At 38.9% G+C, this 24,907-nt stretch overlaps 1 protein-coding gene across 1 annotated transcript in view; it reads left to right on the top strand.

Moving 5' to 3' along the window:
* Positions 1–1,085: 1,085 nt before the first annotated feature.
* fer1l4 (fer-1 like family member 4) overlaps positions 1,086–24,907 on the top strand; it is a 42,513-nt gene continuing 18,691 nt past the window's right edge. Inside the window, exons 1-26 of the mRNA XM_088069517.1 lie at positions 1,086–1,310; positions 1,343–1,443; positions 3,734–3,789; positions 7,285–7,373; positions 8,381–8,480; positions 8,610–8,704; positions 10,533–10,577; positions 10,830–10,997; positions 11,143–11,203; positions 12,326–12,457; positions 13,378–13,440; positions 13,544–13,628; positions 13,710–13,878; positions 13,969–14,150; positions 15,176–15,361; positions 15,951–16,030; positions 17,175–17,300; positions 17,399–17,468; positions 18,526–18,629; positions 19,118–19,226; positions 19,943–20,171; positions 21,585–21,717; positions 21,813–21,913; positions 22,014–22,101; positions 23,665–23,781; positions 23,867–24,019. Coding sequence (XP_087925643.1) covers positions 1,365–1,443; positions 3,734–3,789; positions 7,285–7,373; positions 8,381–8,480; positions 8,610–8,704; positions 10,533–10,577; positions 10,830–10,997; positions 11,143–11,203; positions 12,326–12,457; positions 13,378–13,440; positions 13,544–13,628; positions 13,710–13,878; positions 13,969–14,150; positions 15,176–15,361; positions 15,951–16,030; positions 17,175–17,300; positions 17,399–17,468; positions 18,526–18,629; positions 19,118–19,226; positions 19,943–20,171; positions 21,585–21,717; positions 21,813–21,913; positions 22,014–22,101; positions 23,665–23,781; positions 23,867–24,019 — 2,820 coding nt within the window. The 5' untranslated portion in view covers positions 1,086–1,310; positions 1,343–1,364. The remainder of the gene's footprint in view (positions 1,311–1,342; positions 1,444–3,733; positions 3,790–7,284; positions 7,374–8,380; positions 8,481–8,609; positions 8,705–10,532; positions 10,578–10,829; positions 10,998–11,142; positions 11,204–12,325; positions 12,458–13,377; positions 13,441–13,543; positions 13,629–13,709; positions 13,879–13,968; positions 14,151–15,175; positions 15,362–15,950; positions 16,031–17,174; positions 17,301–17,398; positions 17,469–18,525; positions 18,630–19,117; positions 19,227–19,942; positions 20,172–21,584; positions 21,718–21,812; positions 21,914–22,013; positions 22,102–23,664; positions 23,782–23,866; positions 24,020–24,907) is intronic.

The following is a 24,907-nucleotide window of genomic DNA, read 5'->3' as shown; positions in this document are numbered from 1 at the left end:
CAGACCAACATGCTGTATTTTCACTGTAACGTTGGCATTATGGTCACATGGTGCTGTGATGTCATCGAGTAAATTTCTAAAAACTGTAATCTGTAAACCATCAGCAGTTTGAGAAAAACATACCAAGAGATAATGCAATTTGTCTTTATACTAAACTACACCTCCCATGATGCTTTGCTCCACAGTGTTTCCCACTGTAATCATACTGTTTGATCCACAACATCCTGTGACCACCAGCTCCACCGCTCACTTATTAACTGCTACTAACCAGTATAACTAACCGGTATAACCAGTAACATCATGTCTGTATGAACGCAGCCGCCAGAATACAATAATAAAAACAAACTCTGGGAAAGAAAAAACGTTTATCTGTTGTGTTTTTCTGAGAGCTGCTGCTGTTTAAAGGATTATTCTGCTTTTATTTTCAGAGTTTTGATCATTTTTGTCGTCTGACGGCTCGTGTTGTCAGATCTCAGCTCTTCACCTGGTGAGTATAAAGTTATCATGACTGATAATCAGGTAGCGGTCATTCTTAAATCATTTTCTTATGCAAAGGTGAAACACGGTATTGTTTGAAAATATGAACCTTAAAGGCTGAATTTAACTCGTATTGTTTGTCTAAGTAACTTCTTACATATTTCTACAGCAGTGTTATAAAGTATTTCCAATTTATACCTCTTAAACTTTTACTCCACTACATTTATTTGACATACATTTATTTATTTGACAAATGTTACTCTTTTAGCAAGTTTTAGCATATATCTTATTTTTTCAGTTAACTTCAAAATCTCCAAAAAAAGAATATAATTTTTTATTATTATATTATATTATTATTGTTAAAATAATTTTGTTTTTCTTCTTTTTTCACTGATGAATGATCTTGTGTGTGTGTGTGTGTGTGTGTGTGTGTGTGTGTGTGTGTGTGTGTCTGTCTGTGTGTGTGTGTGTTTTCTAAGGAGGAAACTAGTTGAGCAACTGTATTTGCTTTCTCAAACATTAGAGGAGACCTGCCCTAACAGACACACACACACACACACACACACACACACACACACACACACACACACACACACACACACACACACACACACACACACACACACACACACACACACACACACACACACACACACACACACACACACACACTCAGGTACCTCCCATCATACTGTTAGACAGAAAACACACACTGCAGTTAGTTTTCAACTGTCGAAGAGAGCAGACAGAAGAGAGCAGAGAAGACGATTTCAGAGAGACACGATGTAGGAGAGCAGACAGGTGAACAGTCGGACAGGTGAGCAGACAGACAGGTGAACAGTCGGACAGGTGAGCAGACAGACAGGTGAACAGGTATCGGGATCATCATGTCCATCACTGTGAATCTGAAGAAGATCTCCAACCTGCCGGGACGGTGTGACAGAAAGGTCGAACTCTGCTTCAGAGGTCAGTAACACTCTGAAACACCCAAACTGCATCTCTATGGCCAAAAGTTTGTGGACTGCACTATTTTTCCAGTGAATATTTGTTTGTCGCGATTGTTTTCCTTTTTAATTCTTAGCCACTTTGAAAAGTAACTAAGTACATTTACTCAAGTACTGTAAGTGCAATTTGTTTGTAGGCTACTTGTACTTTCTTGAGTTGATTCTACTTTTTTCTTTTACTCCACAAAATCTATCTGACAGCTTTAATAAGTTTGCTGATTTAAAGTAAACAAAATGGGCTTCAATCAACATATAAATTATGGTGTAATATTATAGATAAAACTTTATTGACATTTGTGGAGAAATTCCCAAGGTACCAAGCAGTGAAATTACTTATTACTTTTATCAAAGTACAAGATATCAGTGCTCCTTCCTACACTTCCGGGCAGCAATAAAAGGGGCTTTAAAAGTAGAAATACTGCAGCGTTAAAGTTTTTTTTAAAAAGTGGGAGTTCTGTTTTTAAAAAATAAGTTAAAGTACAGCAGTATTAGCTGCAAAGTGTCCTTTAACCCTTTGAAACCTGGAAAAATTAGCTTTATTTGTTTCAAAAATATTGGATGAACAAACAAGGAACTATAAGAAATGAGTAAAAAGTACCCAAAAAATTACCTTAAAATTAGTACAATATAAGTTATTAAATATATTATTATAATGATTAAGAATATAGTTCTTAATCATTATAATATGTTTTCCAAGTTTTTGATGATTTTCTAATAATTTTAATTTTTAAAAAAAAAAGTAATTTTCATTTCAATTTTCATTTTATTAGTTACCTTTTACTAATTTCTTGCAATTTGTGGAACATTTCTTGCCAAGTTCCTAGTTGCCTTTTTCCCCATATTTCTGAGCGTTAAATAGCTCGTGACAGACGTCTGAACGCAGCGCTAGAAAACTGAACAAGGCTTTGAATGTTAAGTATAAACTGCTTTATATTCTTCATAAAGCTCCATCAGCAGAGTTTGTTTGCTCTAATTTTTCCTCTTTCTGACTCATTTGATCGTCTTTTCATGCATCCATTCATCTGGGCTGCTCATGTAAACCGAACCTGTTTGAAATCAGCCCTGATTAGTTGAGGCCAAATTGAGTTAATGGAGCGATTTAAGGTTTAATTGGGAGATGGCGCTGGTTTAAAGTTGGAATTTTCAAGTGAGCTTGGCTTTCTTAAACTATGTTTCTAGAATATCCCTCAGGTTGTTTTAGCTGTAAATAATGAATTAAAGACTTTCAGCTCACTGTATATTTTATTTGAAAAAAAAAATCTTTTGCAGGCTATGAAGAGAAATTTCTGGAAAGTTCCTAAAAGTTGATTACTTGTGCACGAGTGGACACGCGCTTTTCCCGTTTCAACGACGCGTTTGGTGAAACAACAAGAGTCATGTGATGTTTGTATTTACTGTTGTTGATTGTCCCCCTATTTGACGTTACTGTCATGTCTTTTTGCTTGAAATGATAATAATTAAGAAATTAAGCAATATTACAGGAGAGGGCCTGCTTTAACATGATTTGACAGTTTATTTAGATATTTATTTAGATTTTTGATATGAAGTGACTTCATCTGCAGAGGCTCTACAAATAAACTAAGTACACTAATAATAATGTGTATTATAATGTATAATAATATTTTATTTAACTCTATGGGACAGCCTGCCTGTAGACCCGAGGGCAGCTGAAGGTGGTTGATATTTTTAAAAGCAAACTCAAGATCTACCTTTTTAGTTTGGCTTTTGATTGAACTTTGCCTATTTATTTATTGACCATTTATTTCTACATTTTGGTCTGTTTTATTGTTTAACTAGATGGTTTATTTTATTTTATTATTTTCAACATTTTTATCTTTTCCTTTTTGTTTTGTTATCCCTTTAGTTTCCTTTTATATTTATTTAATTTTTTGTTCAACTTATTGTTTATTCCTTTTTATCTTTTATTCATAGGTTTTTATCCTGCCTCTGGTGTTTCCTCACTTATCGTAGCTTTTCCTCAGTTGCCGGTTTTAACGAGTGCTCTTATTTTAGTGCTTTAATTAATTACTAAGTCATGGATTTATTATATGAAGTATATTGTGCTACATATTTTGCTTTTATGAAAAGTGCTAACCAAATAAAGTCTGATTGATTGATATGAATGATATTAATATCTAAAAGTTCACAATGAACGACTTCCTCCGTAGATTAGTTTCACCAGCACAGTTAACAGGCTAAACAGAGCATCAGTACTGTTGCTATGGTAACCAGTCTGTGTCTCTGTCCTCCAGGTTTCACCCATAAAACCAGAGCCCTGCAGTGTGAGAACTTGGCCGTCTTCAATGAGGTCAGTAAACCAACGATCTGTTCACTGAGCCAATCAGAGCACAGAGGGATGATGATGTCATCATTTTAACCAGCAACCGTTTCTCTGATGAACGAGACGCCGCCGCCATGACACTATGACACTGTGTCAGTTCAGGGAGAAGCAGCTGAGATTTTAGATCCAATGACCTCATCATATTGTGTGCAAGTTCGTGCGTGTGTGTGCATGTTTGTGAATATGTGTGCATGTTTGTGAATATGTGTGCATGTTCGTGAGTGTGTGTGCATGTTCGTGCGTGTGTGTGCATGTTTGTGAATATGTGTGCATGTTCATGAGTGTGTGTGCATGTTCGTGAGTGTGTGTGCATGTTCGTGAGTGTGTGTGCGTGTTACAGCAGGTAGTCACAGTTATTTGTCTGCTTTGGATTGAAACTATTTTAATGGAGCTGATAGGAAACTGTACCACTCCTACAGTACACACGCTACAGTACACGACTACACACACATACACACACACACACACACACACACAGCCTCTCCTTCAACACACACGCACACACACCTACAGACGAGATTCTTTTTTTTTATTGTCAGCCCAGTTGCCAGAAGGAAATGTTCACTTTTACATAACACATGAAAATGTCTTGTATCTGTAGTTTGACGGAAGATAATGAGCCAACGTTTTTTCTGGTGATTGGGTCGTTACTCTACACCTCTACTTTGTCCTGCGAGGCTCCTGCATTTTAAAAAAATCTTGAAATGACCATTTTTATGAATGAATTACAACATCAGTGGCCCTGTGATGCCTCTCAGTCAGTCGGTTGACCACTGGTGCTATTCTGACTCTCTGTGACCATGAGGTTAAAGTTTTGGTTTCAAGTTAAATGTCTCAACAAATATTGGATGGATTGGAGACATCTATACTATGTACCTCATATATATGTCTTTTCTGGAAATTTGAAGGAAATTTTGTATTATGTTTATAGTAGGCAACTGCTATTATGTTTGCAGGAAATGTCTTGTGTTTGTGGGATTATTACATTAAAAGCTCCAGATTTGTATTACGTTTGCGTGTTTTAGAACCGTGTCTCAGACGAAAAGTTGCACATGAACATACTGTAAATGACGCTAGTTAGCCATTTATCACATTAACAACACAATCCAACGCTAGCATATTTACCGTGCGCCAGTGAATAATGTCACAAAACATCAGGAAACATTTCTGCTAACAAGCTCAATGGCTAATTAGTCTTTTAGACGGCAAAAGTCCCTGCATGAAACGTTAAACTTTTTTTGCGGTTTGGCCTTTTGATCACATGACGACAGCGTTTTGGGGGCCTGAAATGCAAACTTTTGAAACAGGTTCCAGAGTGTAATCTTTTGAAAACACACCTCCTTCTGTCGCCGCATAAACTGATGATGGATTTTGTGAGAACGGTGACGTTGCAGCCAAACTTGGCGCGTGCATGTGGTGTTCATCTGTGTTGTGTCATTGCAAAGTTACACCGCCAACTTCTGGCCTGGCGTGCGTACTACAGCGTTTCTGGTTGTTTTTGGGGATCCGTGTACACGAGGATCATTCTCACAATGTTATCATATGAACACAGATTTTTAAAAAAAAAGTAAAAACTTTTCCGTTTTTAGTGAGGCTGCTCTTGTCTAAACTTCACTTTATAAAATAAGTTTGTTCGATTCGAATTTCTTTTGATGTAAGCCGTTTGTTTACTTTCCTCACTTTTGTTTCTCCTCTTGTGCGCTGAGCTGAACTGCCGATCAGAGTGATTTTGTTAACTGACAGGCTCCACCGTCTCCGGTTCCACATGCTGAATTGGCTTAAATAAAAGCCAATAAAGCCTTACGAGGGCTAACGGTGTGAGCCTAAATGCAGTGACCATGGCGACATACGCTCACCGACGGCCAAACACCGACCTGCGTCTGAATGTCAGCTTGGTGTGTCAGGGCCTTTACCTCTGAAACACAACCTGGAAGTCCTGGTTTCACTTCGGCTCAATGTCGTGTGGTGAAGTTAAAGGCTAAGCTTTGCAGAGGAAGTTGGATATATTACTTTAAAAGAAAAATTCTGAATGGAGGAATCTCCAAAGCAAAGGCCACAGTGGCTTATGGGTATTGTAGTTGTGTCATACAGACCAAACTGAAGGAAAACCCTTAAATATTTAAAATAAGTCTTCTGGAGACTCTGTGGTTCTGAGGTTCTCCTCAAAACAAACTTTATTGTGATTTAACAAAGGGAGAACATGTTTGTTAAAGCGAAGCCTCCGCCCACTCCACTACACAGAATCACGGCCGACAGGTCAGATAACGTAATTACAGAAACCTCTTAATGACGTGAACACCGCAGGGAGTTCGTCAGTATTTAGTTATGTTTCTCTGTGCAGCTTCTGAGTCAGGCTGCTGTTTGTTCTTCAGGTGTGACCAGGTGTGTGTGTGTGTGTGTGTGTGTGTGTGTGTGTGTGTGTGTGTGTGTGTGTGTGTGTGTGTGTGTGTGTGTGTGTGTGTGTGTGTGTGTGTGTGTGTGTGTGTGCCTACAGCTAGCACATGGTGATTAATGGTTGTACTGGTAAATATACAGTGTTAAGACAGATATAATCTATTTCTTCTTGCACCAGTTGGAGTTTTTCTTCTTCAGCTGTAGATCACTGGACTCAATGTGTTGCACTGACACCGTGATCCTACTGCCATTATTATCAGTCATACCTCCACTATTAAAATACACATATGACTATTATTGCCACTTACATAAACTGCAATATTTGCATGTAACATTACATACTATCATACATGACATTTATTATTTTAATGTCTATTACAATTGTTATATGTTCTGTTATTGTGACCATTATTGTTGCTGTGCATCTCTCCGCCCTCTCCCTCCCTTTTCTTCTCTCTCTCTCTTTCCTATATATCCTTTTGTCACCTACTGTAATTTAATTGGTTTTTTTTTACGACATCTACTGCATGTCTGTCTGTCCCGGAACAGGGATCCCTCCTCACTCGCTCTTCCTGAGGTTTTCAAGAGTGATGTTGTATTTTAAAGCCCTCTGAGACGAACTGTGATGTGTGATAATGGGCTTTATAAATAACATTAACTTGACTTGACTTGACTTGACTTGTTGGCTGTTAATCATGGGTTGGTGGTTCAGTCTCTGGCTCCGTTGTGTCTTTGAGTAAGACATTGACCTCCAAATTGATCCTAATGTGTGTATGTACGTTAACCTTTAGTATATTTTCTCATGAGTTGAAATGGGAGAGGTCAACCGTGGAGAAAAAGATAATTGAGGACGTTTACTTCAAACACCAGCAGAGACCAGGTTAGATCTGAGACAGGAGTTACAATTTCCTCCGATTTACAACCATCGCTTATCGTGTCAGAGATCGTGTAATCGTGTAATGAATCTTGAGTAATCTCTGTTTGCTGAGGAACGCAGTGAGATGCGACTTAAAGCTCAGAAACAGCTAAAATTTTTGATTACAGATTATTTTGTTTTTTATTTTGCAGCATTTCCGTTGGCCTCACTACGGTAAAGTGGTCAGAGATGAAGTTTTGTCCATCAGCGTTTACAACTGCAGCAAAGTCTTCTCTAACAGGTAACACACACACAAAATAAACACACACAAATACATGTTCATGGTTCTCATGGTCATGGAAAACCTGGGAAAGTCATGGACTTTGACAATTTTCCAGTGCTCAGTTGAACATGACACGCCAAAAAAAAAAAAAAAGAAACACACACAGAAAGGCAGACTTGTCTGCTGCAGATCTGTGTACACATCTCTGCACTATTGCCAATGAGAGAGGAGTTTATAGACTATTTTTAGAAGGCTGACCTGTGTTTAAAAAACCTGCGTACATGCACTCATTTTAGTGGAAAAGGGGCGTGATTTGCATCATTATGTGACAATGTTTTCTTTCACATCACGTTCATTTTCTCCCCTTTCCCATCCCTCTCTTCATAGCCTGTTAGCTAGAATAATGTTTTAATATAGTTTGAATCTGATATGGTTGAAAAAGGCCGGGCAAGTGTGGAAAGGAAGATAACATTGTGAAAAACTACTTTTAAATGATACTGCATTTTTGAGACAGAAATTGACATGGTTAGTGGCTGGTTTTATTTTCAGTGCGATCAGTACAGCTTTGTTCTTCAGACTTGCATCCAGAAATAAGTTTCTTATCAAATTCATACGTCATACAGTGATAATACGATTGGTTCTATTTGTCAGACTGATATGAGTGTTTGTAAATATTATTTCTTTTAACCTGATCAGTGTATTGACTGTGTCTTTAAGTATTTGAAGTAAAAATATGAACATGATCAACTGTAAGAATCAGGAAAAAGTTGCTGTTAAATGTTCATACAATACAAAACATTTGGAGCAAAATTCACTGTACAGTTCTGTTGCTTTTGTGTATGATCATGGAAATGTTATTATGAGTCTTTGGAAAGTCATGGAAAAGTTTTGTCCATGAAAATGTGTGGGGACTGTCTGTCAATCTAAAAATCAGTGTGTGTGTGTGTGTGTGTGTGTGTGTGTGTGTGTGTGTGTGTGTGTGTGTGTGTGTGTGTGTGTGTGTGTATATGTGTGTGTGTGTGTAGACTTCTTGGCAAGCTGGTCGTCAGTCTCCAGCATGTTGTTACTGCAGGGAGGCTGTTGCTACGGGAACCGCTCACTGATGGCAACTACAGCCTGACTGATGTAAGGAGGATGTTCACACACACACACACACACACACACACACACACACACACACACACACACACATTTACTGTAATATAAGGGATCACTGATGGTGGTTTCCAACACTTTGTGTTCTTCTTTCCGCAGATCTACATCGAGTTGGACATTCGGTATCATCCGGTTGAGGGAACAGCAGGAGGCTGGGAGGGACAAGACTTCCTGAAAGTCGAAGACAAAGATGAGTAAGATCCTTTTTTTTAACTGTCTTTATTGAAATTTCAAAATGTAGAATTGTGCAAAATAATACTCAAAATCAGCATGTGTAGAAAGAAAGAAAACCACCCTCTTCTTTCTCAGTCCACCAATTTTCCCTGCTCATCTCCAAATCCCCCACACCCCTCGATCACACCCTGGTAGGCTACTTTTGTCGAAAATAAAATAAAATAGTCATAGTAATGCTAACAAACAAGATTACACTAGCAATGCACAACTGAATAAATAAATGAAAGAAAACTAATTCTACAAATTTATATAAATATACATCCAAAAAAAGAATACAAATGAGAAAATACACAAGAGAAAAGAAAGAAAAAAACAAACAACAACAAAAAAACAACCTAAACACTATGCCTGTCGCTCCACACACCCACTAGACATGCCTTTATAAGATGTTTGTTGTTGTTGTTGTTGTCATTTGCACATGTTTATTTCTGTCCTCTTTTCTCGACATATCATATCAAACATGTTTTGGACTCATCTGTAGAGTTAGAAACAGTCCTCATTCTGCTCTTAGAATATAGAGAAAGTTATTGAAAAATTAGGACTGACTTATTTAAAGCCTAAAAAGTTAACCACCCTATCCCCAGGCTCACAATTTGTGGTTTGTTAACAATGTTGTGAAATGAGCAATGAGAGAGTTACAGCCTGACGAGTCGCCAGCCTGTATTATCCTTTATTTGTTTATACTCTGGGATATTGGCACAATTTAAAGTATGCCAAATTAGCTATTGGCAGTTTCTGTCTGCAGTGCACTCAGAACTGTACAGAAAAATATCACTGGATTAGTTCAATGCTGGAGATTTAAAGAGCGTCTTTCTTATCATTTCCAAGTGGTTTTGTGGATGTCTGTGTATGATGCACACAGAGATAATAAGAAGATGATATTCTCGTCAATCATAGGTAATACTGAATATACAAATGTGTCTCATGTACAGTATGTGTATTCAGATTTGACTGAGTTTTGATGCAAACTGCAGCAATCAGGCTCTTAGGGTTGGAAATGATCTGAACTGCCTCTAAATCTCATAATTTGTGTTTAATTTGGCTATATTTCTTTCAAAAACATAGAAAGAAGGTAATGAGCAATAAAAGAAGAAATTATCCAAAAAATAGCAAGAAATATGTAAAAGAAAATTACTTGAATGTTTGTAAAAACAAAAAAAAACTTAGAAAAAGATTAAAGAATGTGCTTAAAAATAACAGTAATTCTATAAAATTATTTTAATCCATTAAAGCTGTGCAAATTGGATTTGAAAAGTTACAAGAATAAGCACAAAAAAAGAAGAAAGAAAGAGAAGTAAAAACCAAATGAACAAAAACATGACAAAAAAAATGACAACCGACAATTTTCACAGGATTCAGAGGTTTAGATGCTAATAAAAAGGCATCTGAATATAACACCTAAAAACTGATGGCAATGCAGGTGTTAAAGGGTTAAATAAATAAGTATGACAATTATAAATGTCAGTGCCTTTTTCCCTATTTTATTTTTTCCTATTTTTTCCCTAGAAAGTTTTCTAAAAATACATTTCTCAATGAAATAATTTCTTGCAATATGTGGAACATTTCTTACTAAGTTGCTCAGTGTCTTTTCTTTAGTTTTAAAAAAAGTCTTAATTCATCCAGAATTCATGCAAATTAGCCAAGAACTAGTTGGCTTTAAGCAACAGGTGAATTTAGTCGTCAACACCAGACAAAACCATCCAGACCAGCAGGGGGAGCTCTAACCAGTCTGAACAAATGAGTCTTTTCTCCTGTATCATTTGTTTCTCTTCCTTCCTTCTTCCTCAGCTCAGCTCTGGTCATCAGGAATGATGGATTTGATGATCCTGAAAGGTGAGAAGTTACATGACTCACACTGAGTATTCATACTGATGTAGCTACGAAACGTAATATTGCCCAAAAAAATGGGCCATGCCAAAACATCAGCTGGACTCTAGTCTGAACATCGAAAAATGATCCTCTCCTCTGCTCATCCTCTGGATCCAAATATTCCCTGCACCCCATTACTTCTGACAAAACAAATAGAACAAAGTAATCAGAGTATTTTGGATCAAACTACTAACTACTCTCTCCCTCTCCTGTCAGTCAGCTGACCGTCACTCGCCCAGGTCAGCTGGACAAAGAGGTTCGGCGTCTGGGGCGGAGCCTGGTCCGGACTGGGGATGAGGATGAAGATGAGGACGATGATGATTTCGATGATGATGACCTGATGGACTTGGAGGCCTCTGACATCATCTTTACTCCTCTGCTGAGGTCCGGTTACTTTTCTGTTTGTCTGGATGTTTATCTGATATATGCCAACTCATGATCTATTGTAAATGTGTGTGTGTGTGTGTGTGTGTGTGTGTGTGTGTGTGTGTGTGTGTGTGTGTGTGCGTGCGTGTGTGTGTGCGTGTAGTCGTTTCAGGCCGATGTCCAGAAATGTTGCTGCAGGGACGCCCAGAGTCCAAAGCTTTCAGGTGAGCTCATCCAGCTGTTTTTGAGCGCTCCCCTGGTCCGTGTTGCCTTTGCCTAAAGTGCATCCATTTTCCAATGATCGCCTGAATCTGAAGCTCTGCTCCACTTTACAAAGATTTATAGTTTCATGTTATTGTTTATCTGTACAGCCCACAAATGTACGAATTTAGATCACTCTTACCGCTCTTTTATGCCCCCTTTTAAATAAATATTAACACTTTTATAGACAATAGGCAAATTTCCCATTGCCAATAGAGCAGAGTTTTGTACACAGCTCTGCAGCAGACACGTATGTCTTTCTGTGTGTGTGTGTGTGTGTGTGTGTGTTTTCTTTTTCTTTCTTTTTTTTTGGTATGTCATGCTCGACTTCACTGTCAGGCAGGAAAACATGTTAGTAAACATTAGAAAGCAACATAGAGGAAGTTCCTTTTTTTAAAAAAAATAATATTATTTAGTCAGTCTCCTTTTGAAAAATCAAGGCAGATTTATTTGGATTGATTTTTCAGGACTATTTGGGCGGAGATGAGATGGATATTTTGTGTCGGTGCATCACTGCATCACGCTGGCAAAGGAGCTAAAATCAGAGCGTTCACATTTCCATCAAAGCCAATTATAGCTGGAGCTGATAAATACCCGTGATTCCTGCTGAGTCAATGACGCAGGTGTGAATGTCGAATGTAATCTATTCCATTACATTAAAAAGCCAGATGTTAGCGGGTGTTAGTGGGGTTTTTGTGGCGTGGTAAAAAGGCTGTGATATTTTCAGTGAAAAAGCTCTAAAAGCCACAGCATATTTCCTGCCCACCGCCAAACAGCAAACAGACACAGTTTAAGATAAGCTGATAAACATAATGTAACATTTATCAAGTGAAGAGACAGATATTTCCCACTGAGAGCATGGTTTACCTCACATCTGATAAAACAGACACATCTCTGGCTCTGGTTGTACAAAGACCGCACGTGGCAGCGCTCCGACCACACTGTCCTCCTGCAGCCGCCTCCACAAAACACAGGCAAACTTCACAAACCCTCCAGCATCCCTGAGCACTGCTCCACCGCTGAGGCAGAATCTGCATCGAATCTGGTGCTCAGCACTCAGCGGGAGTGTCTTTGTCTGTGCGCAGGTGAATGTGAACATCCTGGAGGCTCAGAAGCTGGTTGGAGTGAACATCAACCCTGCAGTTTTCATCAGAGTGGGAGGTCAGAAAAAACACACCGTGACGCAGAAATCCACAAACTGCCCCTTCTACAACGAGGTACTACAGAGGAGAGTGCAGTAAAGTACAGTACAATACAGTACTGTGGAGTGCAGTGAAATACTGTGGAGTACAATGCAATATGGTAAAATACAGTACTTTGGAGTTCAGTAGAATACAATAAAATACAGTACTGAGGAGTACAGTAGAATACAGTAAAATACAGTACAGTGGAGTGCAGTAAAATACTGTGGAGTACAATACAATATGGTAAAATACAGCACAGTGGAGTTCAGTAGACTAGAGTAAAATGCAGTACAGTGGAGTTAAGTAGAATACAATAAAATACAGTACTGAGGAGTACAGTAGAATACAGTAAAATACAGTACAGTAGAGAACAGTAGAAAACAGTGGAATACCTTAGAATACAGTAAAATACAGTACATTGGAGCACAGTAAGCATACAGTTGAGTACAGCTGAATACAGTGGAGCACAGTAGTCTATGATCGAGTACAGTAGAGTTCAGTAAATACAGTGCAGTAGAGTACAGTAGAATACAGACAAATACAGTAAAATACAGTACAGTGAAATACAGTGATATGCAGTGGATTAAAGTAGAATACAGTGGAGTACAATGTAATACAGGTAAAAAATACAGTACAGAGGAGTACAATAGAATACAGTGGAGTACAGTAGAAAACAATTGCGTACAGTGCTGTAAAATACAGTACATTGAAGTCAAGTAGAATACAGTGGAGTATAGGAGAGTACAGTAAACTACAATACAGTGGAGTCCAGTACAGTAAAATACATTACAGATGAGTACAGCAGAGTACAATGAAATACAGTACTGTGGATTACAGTAGAATACAGTTAAATACAGTACAGTAGAGTACAGCAGAATACAGTAGAATACAGTAGAATACAGTACACAACAGTATAATAAGGACACATCTGTTGACTTCTTCTCCTCTTTCAGAACTTCCAGTTTGAGTTTCAAGAGACTCCTCAGATCCTCTTTGATAAAGTCATAGAGATAAAGGTCAGTTTTACTGTCTTCATTTTTCACTTGTGTTTCTACTGCTGTTACCATGGAGAGAGACAGTGGGCGTGGCCTAATTGAACACCTGTGACTGTCCTCTCAGGTGTTCCACAGACGGACTCTGGCCTTCCTGCTGACCCACATAGGAACCTTTAAGATCGACATCTCCACCGTGTACAACCAGCCAGGTACCAGTCCTGCTCACACTGCAGTACTCTGATCAAAATACTGCACAGTACTCACTGACCTCTGACCTCTGACCTCTCCAGACCACCGCTTCTACCAGAAGTGGGCTCCTCTCACCGACCCGGCCGACACCAGGTCAGGGATCAAGGGTTACGTCAAGGCCAGCCTCAGCGTGCTGATGAAGGGAGACGCTCTGAGCATGCCCAGTCTGCCACCGTCCTCCACGTCCGGGTCCAGCGAGGACATAGAAAAGTCCGTGAGAACACGTCGTCACTACGGTAACATGAGTTTCAGCAGCTGGCGTGATCGGCTCCAGGTTTTGAACTTCTGTCTTTCTCGCAGGAACCTGCTGCTTCCTCGCGGTATGGCCGTCGAGCGTCCGTGGGCTCGTTTCCGTGTCCGTGTCTACAGAGCCGAGGGTCTGCCTACGATGGAGGCGGGACTGATGGCCAAGATGTCGAAGGTCACTGACCGGACGGTCTTCATTGATCCCTACGTACAGGTGACCTTCGCTGGACAACAGGTAATCAAACAAGTGTATATACATTTGTTGTTAGTTATATATATATTTTTTCTTTCTTTCTGTATTTTATTTGTTTTTATTTTATTTTATTTTACCTTTTCAATTTATGTTTTATCTATATTATTTCCTTGTATCTGATAGCTTTCATTGTTTCTGTTATTTTTGGTTCTTGGTTTCTTTGTATTATTTAATATTAATATTATGCGTCCTGCTTTTCGCATTATTTGTGCTCTGGTTTTTAATTTTGTCCCAACTCTACCCTACTTTGTTCTTACTTGTGTTCAATAGGACTGTTTGGTTTTCTGTTTTTGTATCGCTTTTTTCAAAGCGCTTTGTAAACTCTTTATTTAAAGGTGTTATCTAAATCAAGTTATTATTATTATTATTATTATTATTATTATTATTATTATTATTATTATTATTATTATCATTATCATTATTATCATATTCTTGTCTCGGAGGGAGCAGCCCACAATGACAATCTTTACAGTAACTTGGAAACTAAATTTATCTTCCATACTACATTTCAAGGGGCTGTCAAGCTTTGAGAAAAATTAATCCAATTAATTACATGTTTAGTAATTAATTTATCTAAATTAATCGCAAACATCAATTTTTACTGTGAAAGTATTTTTTAAAAATTCAGTTCAGTTGAATTTTTGCAGATGAGTGAATTGATGACTAGTTGAATAATTTTAAGTGTGTTTTTTTCTGTCATTAATTAATCGAAATCAGTGTGTTATTTTGACAGCCATAATTTCAAGGCACCAAAAAGGTCTTTTTTCTGGGGGAAACTTTTTGGGTGGAGTTTACAGAGTTGGATGTCACTGATTGGCAATGTTGAAAGAAGTACTCACATCCATTACACAGATAAAAGTACTATAACCACAATGTAGAAATGCCCAGCATCAATTGTCTTTTGATACAACAAGGAGTTTCCAAATGTGAAATTTGCTTATTGTGTGTGTGTGTGTGTGTGTGTGTGTGTGTGTGTGTGTGTGTGTGTGTGTGTGTGTGTGTCTGCAGGGGAGACGTCGGTCGCCAGCGCCACCAGCTGTCCAGTTTGGAACGAGGAGATCTCCTTCATTGAACAGTTTCCTCCTCTGGCTCAGCGAATCAGAATCCAGGTCCTCGATGATGCCAAGATGGGAGACATCGCCCTGGCAACACACTTCCTGGACCTGCAGCAAATTTCCGACCCCACCAGGAACGGTACGATGTTTAACGGGGTTTATGTACTTCACATCAAAAGTGTGTTGGTGTTTTAAAGGATGCATAGTTATTCCTCCTTTACCTGGTACACATTTAAAGATTGACTGATGAAAACAAAACAAACATGGGGAAAAACAGCAGCGACCAACTTGGCAAGAATTATCCAGAAAATAACCTGAAAATTTGTTTTTACCAACGGGGGGATGATCATTTGAAAATTATTAAAAAATAAAAAGTAGAAAAAATGTCCAGAAAATGATATTTATAATCACACACATACAGAGTTTATAATATATTTTATATGTACACAATATATATATATATATATATATAAACCAATCTGCTCAGGTTCCAAAGGGTTTACAGAAATCAAAAGTATTGAAGTATTGTAAGTAAAAGCTACAGGAATCAGTGAAAACAGTTTCAAAATAGAAACTGTATTAATTTAATACTGATGAAACAGGTGTTGTTAAATAATGTGTGTATTTTTTTTCTTTGAGCCTTTAATAGACACCAGCCTGCATGTGTTTCCACCAGCCATTATTCGTTTTAATTTGAGGAGTTACTGGAAGTTTCTGTCTGTCTGCAGGGTTTAACCCCACCTTCGGTCCATGTTGGGTGAACCTTTACGGTTCTCCTCAGAACTCCACCCTCGGAGACGTCCACCAGGTAAACCAGACATTTAAAAAAATTTATTTTGGAAAGCACACTAATTTGCTTCGTCCTGAGAGTTAAATGAGAAGAAAACTCTCATGTTTGTATGTTAAATGTAATAGATGAAAGCCTGTAGATGATTAGCTTAGCTTAGCATCAAGACAGGAAACAGCTGGCCCGACTCAGTCCAAAGATGACCAAAATGTTCCGACTAGCACTTCTAAATCTCAAAAACTGAATGAATGCTGCGTTTCATTCAGATTTGGAGGCTGGAATTTCCAAGTTGAAATTTCCGACTTCCAAGCGTTCCAGGAACACGAAACGTAAAGAAAAAGCATGGCAGACGGTGACGAACTGGTGTTTCTGTGGCTCGTCAGTGGAAAATTACACCGTCAGTGGGACCGCCTCCTTGCACATATGAGCAAAACAGAGGAAAAACTATGCATAAGGTCACAGTAAACGTTGTATATTTCTGAATGTTATCACTTTTTACCTTTAGTTTTTGGCATTTTAAATTTTTCAACGCTTTCCAAATCAACTTTCGTACAGAGAAGACAAAGTTCGGAGACTGTTTACCGTAACCAGCTACCTGATAACGATGGTGATGTATTTTGACATTAATTTACAGGTTTTACTATGTGATAGTAGATGTATTATTTTGATGAAATACATGCAAATATATTTTATTTTGCCTTTTAGTTGTTGTTTTTTTACCATTTGCGAAGTGCGCCTCCGTGGATGCTGCTATTGTTGTGTGACAAGTAGGAACTCCGACTTTGAGTTTCGTTTTATTGTACTTTTTTTCGTAGGAGGTCGGAATATTTCAACTTTCGTGTTGTCTGGAACGTGAAATGAGCCCTGTCATTACATTTGCCAGGTAACCAGTGCAGACTTCAGAGAGTCAGGGCATCCAACCAAAAATAGTCCAGCACAAAACTACTTTGGAGAGAGCCAGGCTAGCTGTTTCCCTGTGGTTCAAGTCTTTGTGCTAAGCTACGCTAACTGGCTGCTGACTGTTTCCTCATATTTCCAGTAAAGAGTGGCATCGTCTAACTTTGTGAAAACTGAACAATTCATTTACTGTTCAGACATTGTTCATTCGTAATAAAACTAAATAAAACAGATCCGGACTGAGCGGGACTAACTCTCTGTCCTCCAGGCTTTGAATCAGGGTCTGGGTGAAGGAATCTTCTACCGCGGTCGAATCCTCCTCGCTCTCACCGTGGAGGTTTACTCCTCACCTGCTGCCGTCAGCCAGGACACACCCTCCGCCGCCTTGGGAAAGGTACCTCCTACTTCCTGTTTTTCGTGAGAGTTGAGCTGTAGTAACAGTCGGGATGTTGTTATCTTCTTTTTGTGACTCCTTCATGTGTGTCCTTGAAGATGAAGGGGGCGCTGGGGAAGCTGGGACTGAGGAAGAAGAGGAGCAGCAAGAAGGAGAAGACTAAGGAAGGTGAGTTTAAATTGAGAAATGACTCTTTGAGGAAAAAAGTCTAGTAGCATCCAAAAACAGTGAAATGCTCAGTGCTGGACAGAACAAAAATAGATACAAAAATAGAGTCGGTGCACCAGATGATGCTCCCAAACTAAACTTTAACCCTTTGAAACTCGTATTGACATCAGTTTTTTTGTGCTGCGTTCAGATGCCTTTTACAAGCTGCCAAACACTTTTGAGCAAATTGGTTTGATTTCTTTCAAAATCATAGGGAAAGGCAATTAGCAACTTGACTGAAGATGTCCCACAAATTGCAACAAATTAGTAAAAGGTGACGAGAAAAAGACCTGAAAATTATTATATGATTTTTTTTAACGGGGTATATGTGTTTTTTTCTTTTCTTTTTTCAATTTTCTGCACTTTTGGGGTCATTTTCTTGTTTTTTATTTTTTTTATTATATTACATTATATGAGATGATGTCATATTATATTACATTACATTATATTTATTTATGCTTATTTTCAAGGTAATTTTCTTATAACTTTTTAAAATTTTATTTTTTTACAAAATTTTGGTTTATTTTAGCTATGTCTTATTAAGTTGCTATTTGCCTTCTCCCCACGTTTTTTGCAAACCAAAATGCTCAGGTTTCAGAGGGTTAAAGAAGAGGATATAGTTTCCTACAATCGTTTATTCATCATGATAAAATGATGCTATGCTGCAGTACAAAGCTCAGACATCTCTGATGTGCACTGAAACCAGGAATGAGTGAGTACACCATTGTCTGTATCCGTATTTGTATCTGAATCTGTAGTTGCATTTGTTCTAAATGATCTGTACTCATATCTGTGCTCGTAATGGGCCGTCAGAGCTGGAGGTTAGTGTGGCTTAAGCTGAAAAAATCGGTCATCAGAAATTGTTATTTTCAGCCTGAAATTGATATGCATTGATCAGAAGTTTCTATATTTCTTTTTTATTGGAAAATGTTTCACAGAACAGATACAGATTCTCGTTTGGCTTTAGCCAAAGAGTAAGCAGAAGGAGTCACGGTTTGTTTACTTGTTGTTACCGTAGCGACTGCGGCTTCCAGCGGAATGATGGACGAGTCAGGGGAAGCGGGAGTTGAGGTGCCGGAGGCCGTGACCGTGGAGGTCGAGGAGATCCACCCGCTCCCCGAGGTCAGTGCCGCCGCCATCATCTTAATCATCATCACCACAAATGAGTCATTTTAAACAAACTGTGTTTTGTTTGTGTGTGTGATATCTAATATTTCAGAATAAGTAACTCATTTCTACTTTTGAATTTTTGGAATAAACAAATACAGTACGTTGTTTGGGCTCCTTTAGGTCCATGTGCTCTTCCCGCCTTTATTTTTCTTTGTTCCCTCTGTTCTCTAATTATTTATTTGTTTATTTGTTTACCCATTTTCCTCTGTTTTCTCCCCTCCTCCCCAATGTACAACTGAATATCATCTGCATAGCGGTGACAGGAACAACCTTTAAAACTACTTATTATCTGCACAAGTGTGACAATATACAGTGCGAGGCAAACAAAAGAGGACAGAATTTCGCTCCACAAGACGGAGCTGCAGATGAGGAGGTGTTGGATGACGCACAGAGTGACTTCCTGTAGTTTTCAGATTTTTGTTGATGTTTTTCGTCCTCAGGGTTTCTTGGGACAAAGGGAGGAGTTTCTGTTGTTTGCATCTCTGTTTGAAGTCACCATGATGGACCCGTCTGTAGGAACCAGACCAGTGGCCTTTGAACTCTCCATAGGTAATTCGTGTGTCCTGGACTGTCTGTTTTAGCACTGCAACCAACATTTATTTTTTTCTCTAAAGACTCATCTAACAATTATTTTCCTGATGAACAAATTAGGTCAGAAAGTGATGATCTATCATGGGTGCCTGGGGGCTCAGTGAATAGAGCAGGTGCCCCGCGTGTAGAGGCTGTGTCCTCGCTGCAGTGGTCGTGGGTTTGACTGCACCTTTGCTGCATGTCACCCCCCTCTCCTCCTATCACACTTGTGCTGTCCTATCAATTAAAGGCAAAAACAACCCCAAAAAAATCTTTGAAAAGGAAAGTACTGATCTATCATAATTTTTCAACTCCAAAACTAAACTTCAAATGTCCGATCAACTGCACAAAACCTGAAGATATTTAATTTACTATAACACGAGACAAAAGAAAGCGGAAAACTGTCACAATACAAAGGCAGAATTTGAAGATATTTTGCCCATTGTCGATTGAAAATTACACAACTGATGTGGATGGACTAATTGATCAATTAACTATCGATTTCAGCTGTAATCTTATAATAATAATAGTAATAATAATTGCATTTATTTGTATAGCAGCTTTTATACAAGAAATGCAGCCCCTGTGCTGAAAGTCCGACCTGTGCAGGACTCTTTGACTATCTGGTTTCAGGTGTGTAATTTTATTTCCTGCGTCAAACCCCAGAGCTCCATCAGCTGTTGTGTTTCTGACAGGGAATAACGGAAAGGCCGTGGGTGTCGGGAGATCCAAGAAGAGCCAGAGCAGAGAGGAGCTGAGGAGGAGCAGAGAGGAGCTGAGAAGGAGCAGGGAGGAGCTGAATGAGGAGGTGCAGGGTCTGCTGGAGTCAGAGGAGGAGCTGGACAGAGAGGAGGTGCTGAGTCCCGAACCTGAGATCAGATCTGTGACGGCTGCTACGAGACCTCAACCCACCGAATACGACAGGTAAGTGACCTCTGCACCCGCACAGGTGACCGCTGCGACTAATGCAGACACAACATGGCCGAAGTCTGTGGGATATTTAATAACGGCGGGTTTCTTCGTTGAAGCCCTGTCAGGCAGCTGTGGGAGTTTAGTGCTGTTGGAGCGCACAGGAACGACGCTCTGCCATTTTTTTTTTACGCCCAAGAGAGGAGCAGAATAAAAGAGGTTCACTTTATCCGGTTGATGTTAATTTAAAATTTTTAAATTCTCATTACTAAAAGTGTATGTCATCCAAGAGAGACACTAAAAACAGACGGATGGTCACAGCTGTTATGTTGCAATTTAAGGTGGGTTGATGGATTCATGTCTTCATCTCATTGGTTCAGTAACATTACAAGTACATGTTACACCTTAAAAGCTGCTGGCAGCTGGCTCAGTGAATTGAATTATTGTTTTTCCTAAGTCTACAGCTGCTGCTAGATGCTTTTATTTTATAGTTATAGTTATCTAATGCATAAAAAACTGTATGAATAGAGGTTAAACAAGCTGCAACAGCAGAGTGTTGATTCTCTACTGACCAATCAACAGAGTGCGTGCTAGACACCCCAAACAGTGGGGTGATGAAGAATTAAGGTACTGAAGGTACCATCCACAACTTTTCACAACGGGAACACAAAAAAATGGGTATCAAACTGAACTGAACCGACCTGCAGGTGGAAACACACCATATGGCCGATGCTCTGCAGGATGAGCAAGTCATCCACTGATCACAGTTTTGGCTGTTTGATCTTTTACCAAAGTGCCCTTGAGCAACACACTGAACCCCAGTTGCTTCCCGACAGTAAGGCCAGTGCCTTGCGTGGTAGTTTCTGTTCTGTGAGTGCATATGAGTGGAGGCAGAATATAAAGTAGTTTATTTAAAGCACTGCTACAGGGATACTAAACTTACCAGTTTTGCAAAATGATGGGAGGCCATGAGCCAGTCACGGCAGCCCCATACGTGTTTTTAGGATTTTAGGAAATGTCTTGGATTTTACCACGTTTTTTAAGATATTTGTAGGATTTTAGAACGTTTCAAGATTCTAGGACATTTGTAGGATTTTAGGACATCTGTAGGATTTCTGTCTACAGGTGCATGGATCCTCCACTGGCACTTTTTTGATAAACAAGCTCTGTTTTGTTGTTATTTTATGCTCCCTGGTACTTTATATATACTAAAAGTACAAAACAATTCCCAGTGTGGGTCACTTTATTTTTACTGTAAATAAGAAAATGGCTAACAGGCAACCTATCGTATCCCTGCACTACTGTACCGAGATGTAATCTGAATACCAAGATGCGGTAGCGATTTTGGAAGGAGGCTTTACTCCACAAACACTACACACTTGCTGTCTCTCTGCTTGACTGTCTGCATCCTGTCCGTCCGTCTCTCAGGTCGTTTCAGTGTATTCCTCTCCAGCCTCCCTCTGAGAAACAGAAGCCATGTCTGTTCATCTGGAGTCAGTTTGAAGATCACAGCTTTCGTCTTTATCAGGCGAACTGGCTGAGCAAAACGGCCGACAGGCTGGTGGGTAGAGCATATTGACATAATGTGTTTCATATAATTCCTAAAATACTGTGGTCACATTTCGTCCTCTGCTCTGCTCTCCACTCCTCTTTTAGGAGATTGGCCTCGATGAGGTGGAGCGTCTGATGAGGAGACCGAAGAGTAACGCAAAGGAGCGTTTGGTGGAGGTGCTGCTGGAGCTGGTGGCCTCCTGCAAGTCAGTCCTCTGAAAACTTAATAAGAAAAGATTTAGTTTGATTTAAGATTTGATTTATCCAAATGTTTCGCTGTCTGTCCCCTTGTACGTCTCTCTGCAGACAGTTTAACGTCATCGCAGACAGGAGGTCTCAGTCCCGTCCCAACAACCTGGACAGATGCAGGAAGGAGTTTATCAAGAAGAATTTGGTGATTTTGCTCTCACTAATCAATCTTTCTACCGGGGCTCGGCGAAATGGCTAAAAATGTTATCAGGAAAAAAATGTCATATAGATTACTACCGATAATTATCAACGAAAAAAAGGTCAAATCTTTATTTCTTTAAAGGTTTAAAGTTTAAAGTTTAAAGGCTGATTTTTAGTCCCAAGTAAAAGTTGGAGAAATCATTCTGTTGATTGTAGCTTGTGCCTAATATTTATTGTCAGACAAATATCGGCCAAACTGCAGAGCGTTTAACTTATCTGAGGTAAATTATATACAGTCAAAATGATGTCAATGAATAAAGCAATAAGTAGACAAAAAAATCAGTTCAAGAGCAAGTCAAAGTCAAATAGTTTCAAACTTTTTGTAAGAGTTTTATCTCCTTTTCTGCTGTTTCTCAATCAAAAATATAACAAAAGATGGACTTTGATATAAAGAAACTATGAAAGTCAGAAGTCGGAAATCAGTCAGTCAGTCCTTTATTCCAGACTCAGGGTCCACATGAAAAAAAAAGACAAAACATCACATACAATAAATCATGTCATGAAAATAATTAAATCAGTATATATTAATGTCCGACAAAGAGACAAGACAAGAGAAATCGTGTTAACAGGAGATGAAATGTTTCAAAGTTTTGTTCACGCCACCTTTAGTTACTTTATGTCGTGTCATTATATGAAAAAGCAGGTTAGTCAGTCACGTTAACCTTCTAACTTAAACATTAGATGAGTTAATGACACAGCGTCTGTTGCTAACGTTGTGTGTGTGTCAGTTACGGGGTAACGTCATCCATCGTCAAAACTACATACTACAAATAATGCGCCTGTTCAAAGCTGTCATGTTAAAATGTTGCGATGCGCTTTAGTGGGCTGCAAAAGGAGGCCAGTTTCACCTTCTGCTTCGTTTTCTGGTTATGGTGGATGGTAACTGGTGTTTAACCCTTTGAAACCTGAGCAACCTTTCAAAAACATAGTAAGAACACAATAAGCAACTTAGGAAAAAATACCCCAAAATTAGCAAGAAATTTGTAAAAAAAAAAAAAAGGTACACGAAAATTACCTGAAAATTAGAGATAAAAGAAAAACAAAGTTTAAAAAAAATAACAAACAAACAAGGAAATTACCCAAAAAAGTGCTTAAAAATTATATTAATTCTGTAGCATAATTTTAAATAGGCAATTATGATCATTATAAATATAATTTTCCCTAGTGTTTTAAAAATTGTTTTCTAAATATACAAATTTCTTACCAAGTTGCCCATTTTCTTTTTTTCATGTTTTTGAAAGAAATCAAACCAAGTTGCACAAGGTTCAAGTGTTTACGCACGTGTAAAAGGCATCTGAAAACAGCCCAAGAAAAGTGATGCTGATCCACAATTCAAAGGGTTAACGTGCTTTTCCGCCATATGACTGAATTGATTATATGGAGAATTTATCAAATACTTTTTATATAATAATTGAAAAAAATAATTTTAAGATAATTATCGTTATCGTTTTATCGGCCAGCCCTACTCTTTACCTGCCTGACTGACTCGGTGTCCGCCTCTCTGTAGGTCTTTGTGGCCAGACAGGCCGTGAGAGCGCGGCGGAGGATCACCAGGCGGACCACCAAGCAGCGGTTGATGGAGGGCAGGAAACTCCTACGGAAACTCCGCCTACTTGCGAAAGAGGTTAGAGGTCATAGAGAGGTCACCAAAAAGGCATCAGTGTGTTCAGTATTTCTGAGGTCTGACATTTACACCACCCTCCCTCCAGCCCCAGACTACCCTCCCGGATGCGTTTCTATGGTTGCTGAGTGGAAGCAAGCGATTGGCTTATGTCAGGATCCCTGCCTACTCTATCCTCTTCTCATTGGTGGAGGAGCAGAGGGGGCGGGACTGTGGCCGTTTGACCACCTTGTACATGAAGGTAACCCTCCTAATGTTCTTTCTCAAAAAAAAAAACCATCTGAACCATACCGGTTTGTCCCTAAAATCATCAATGCGGATCAACGTTCTGTCTCTAAAATCACCGACGTCGCTCAACATTCTCTAAAATCTTTGATGACACTCACATTTCTTTCTCAAAAAACACTGATGAAACTCACCATTCTGTCTCTAAACACATCGATGATGCTCACTGTGCTGTCTCTAAAATCATCAGTGATGCTCGCCGTTCGTTCTCTAAAGTAATCAATGGCTTACCATATGGTCTCTAAAATCATTGATGACACTCACCGTTCTTTTTCTAAATTCATCGATGACGTTCAGCGTTCTTTCTCGAAAGTCAGAGATTAGGATCAACCTTTTGCCTCTAAAATCATCAATGACACTCATCATCCTGCCTCTAAAATCATCAATGACACTCATCATCCTGCCTCTAAAATCATCAATGACGCTCATCATTCTGCCTCTAAAATCATCAATGACGCTCATCATTCTGCCTCTAAAATCATCAATGACACTCATCATCCTGCCTCTAAAATCATCAATGACACTCATCATCCTGCCTCTAAAATCATCAATGACGCTCATCATTCTGCCTCTAAAATCATCAATGACGCTCATCATCCTGCCTCTAAAATCATCAATGATGCTCACTATTCTTTCTCAAAAAAAACGTACGATGTTCACTGTTCTGTCTCTAAAATCTTTGACGACACTCGCTATCTTTCTCAAAAAAACACTAATAAAGCTAACCAGTCTGTCTCTAAAATCATCAATGGTGATCCCCGTTCTTTCTCTAAAATCATCGATTGAGCTCAATGTTTTGTCTCTAAACTCATCTATAATTTACCATTTTGTCTCTAAACTCATC

This window comes from Plectropomus leopardus, chromosome 2 (genome assembly GCF_026936395.1).
Source record: "Plectropomus leopardus strain MGB_pleo_1.0 chromosome 2, ASM2693639v1, whole genome shotgun sequence".
Taxonomy (NCBI): Eukaryota; Metazoa; Chordata; class Actinopteri; order Perciformes; family Serranidae; genus Plectropomus; species Plectropomus leopardus.
The sequence above is the reverse complement of the archived record's forward strand: the minus strand, read 5'-3'. Positions and strand labels throughout refer to the sequence as shown.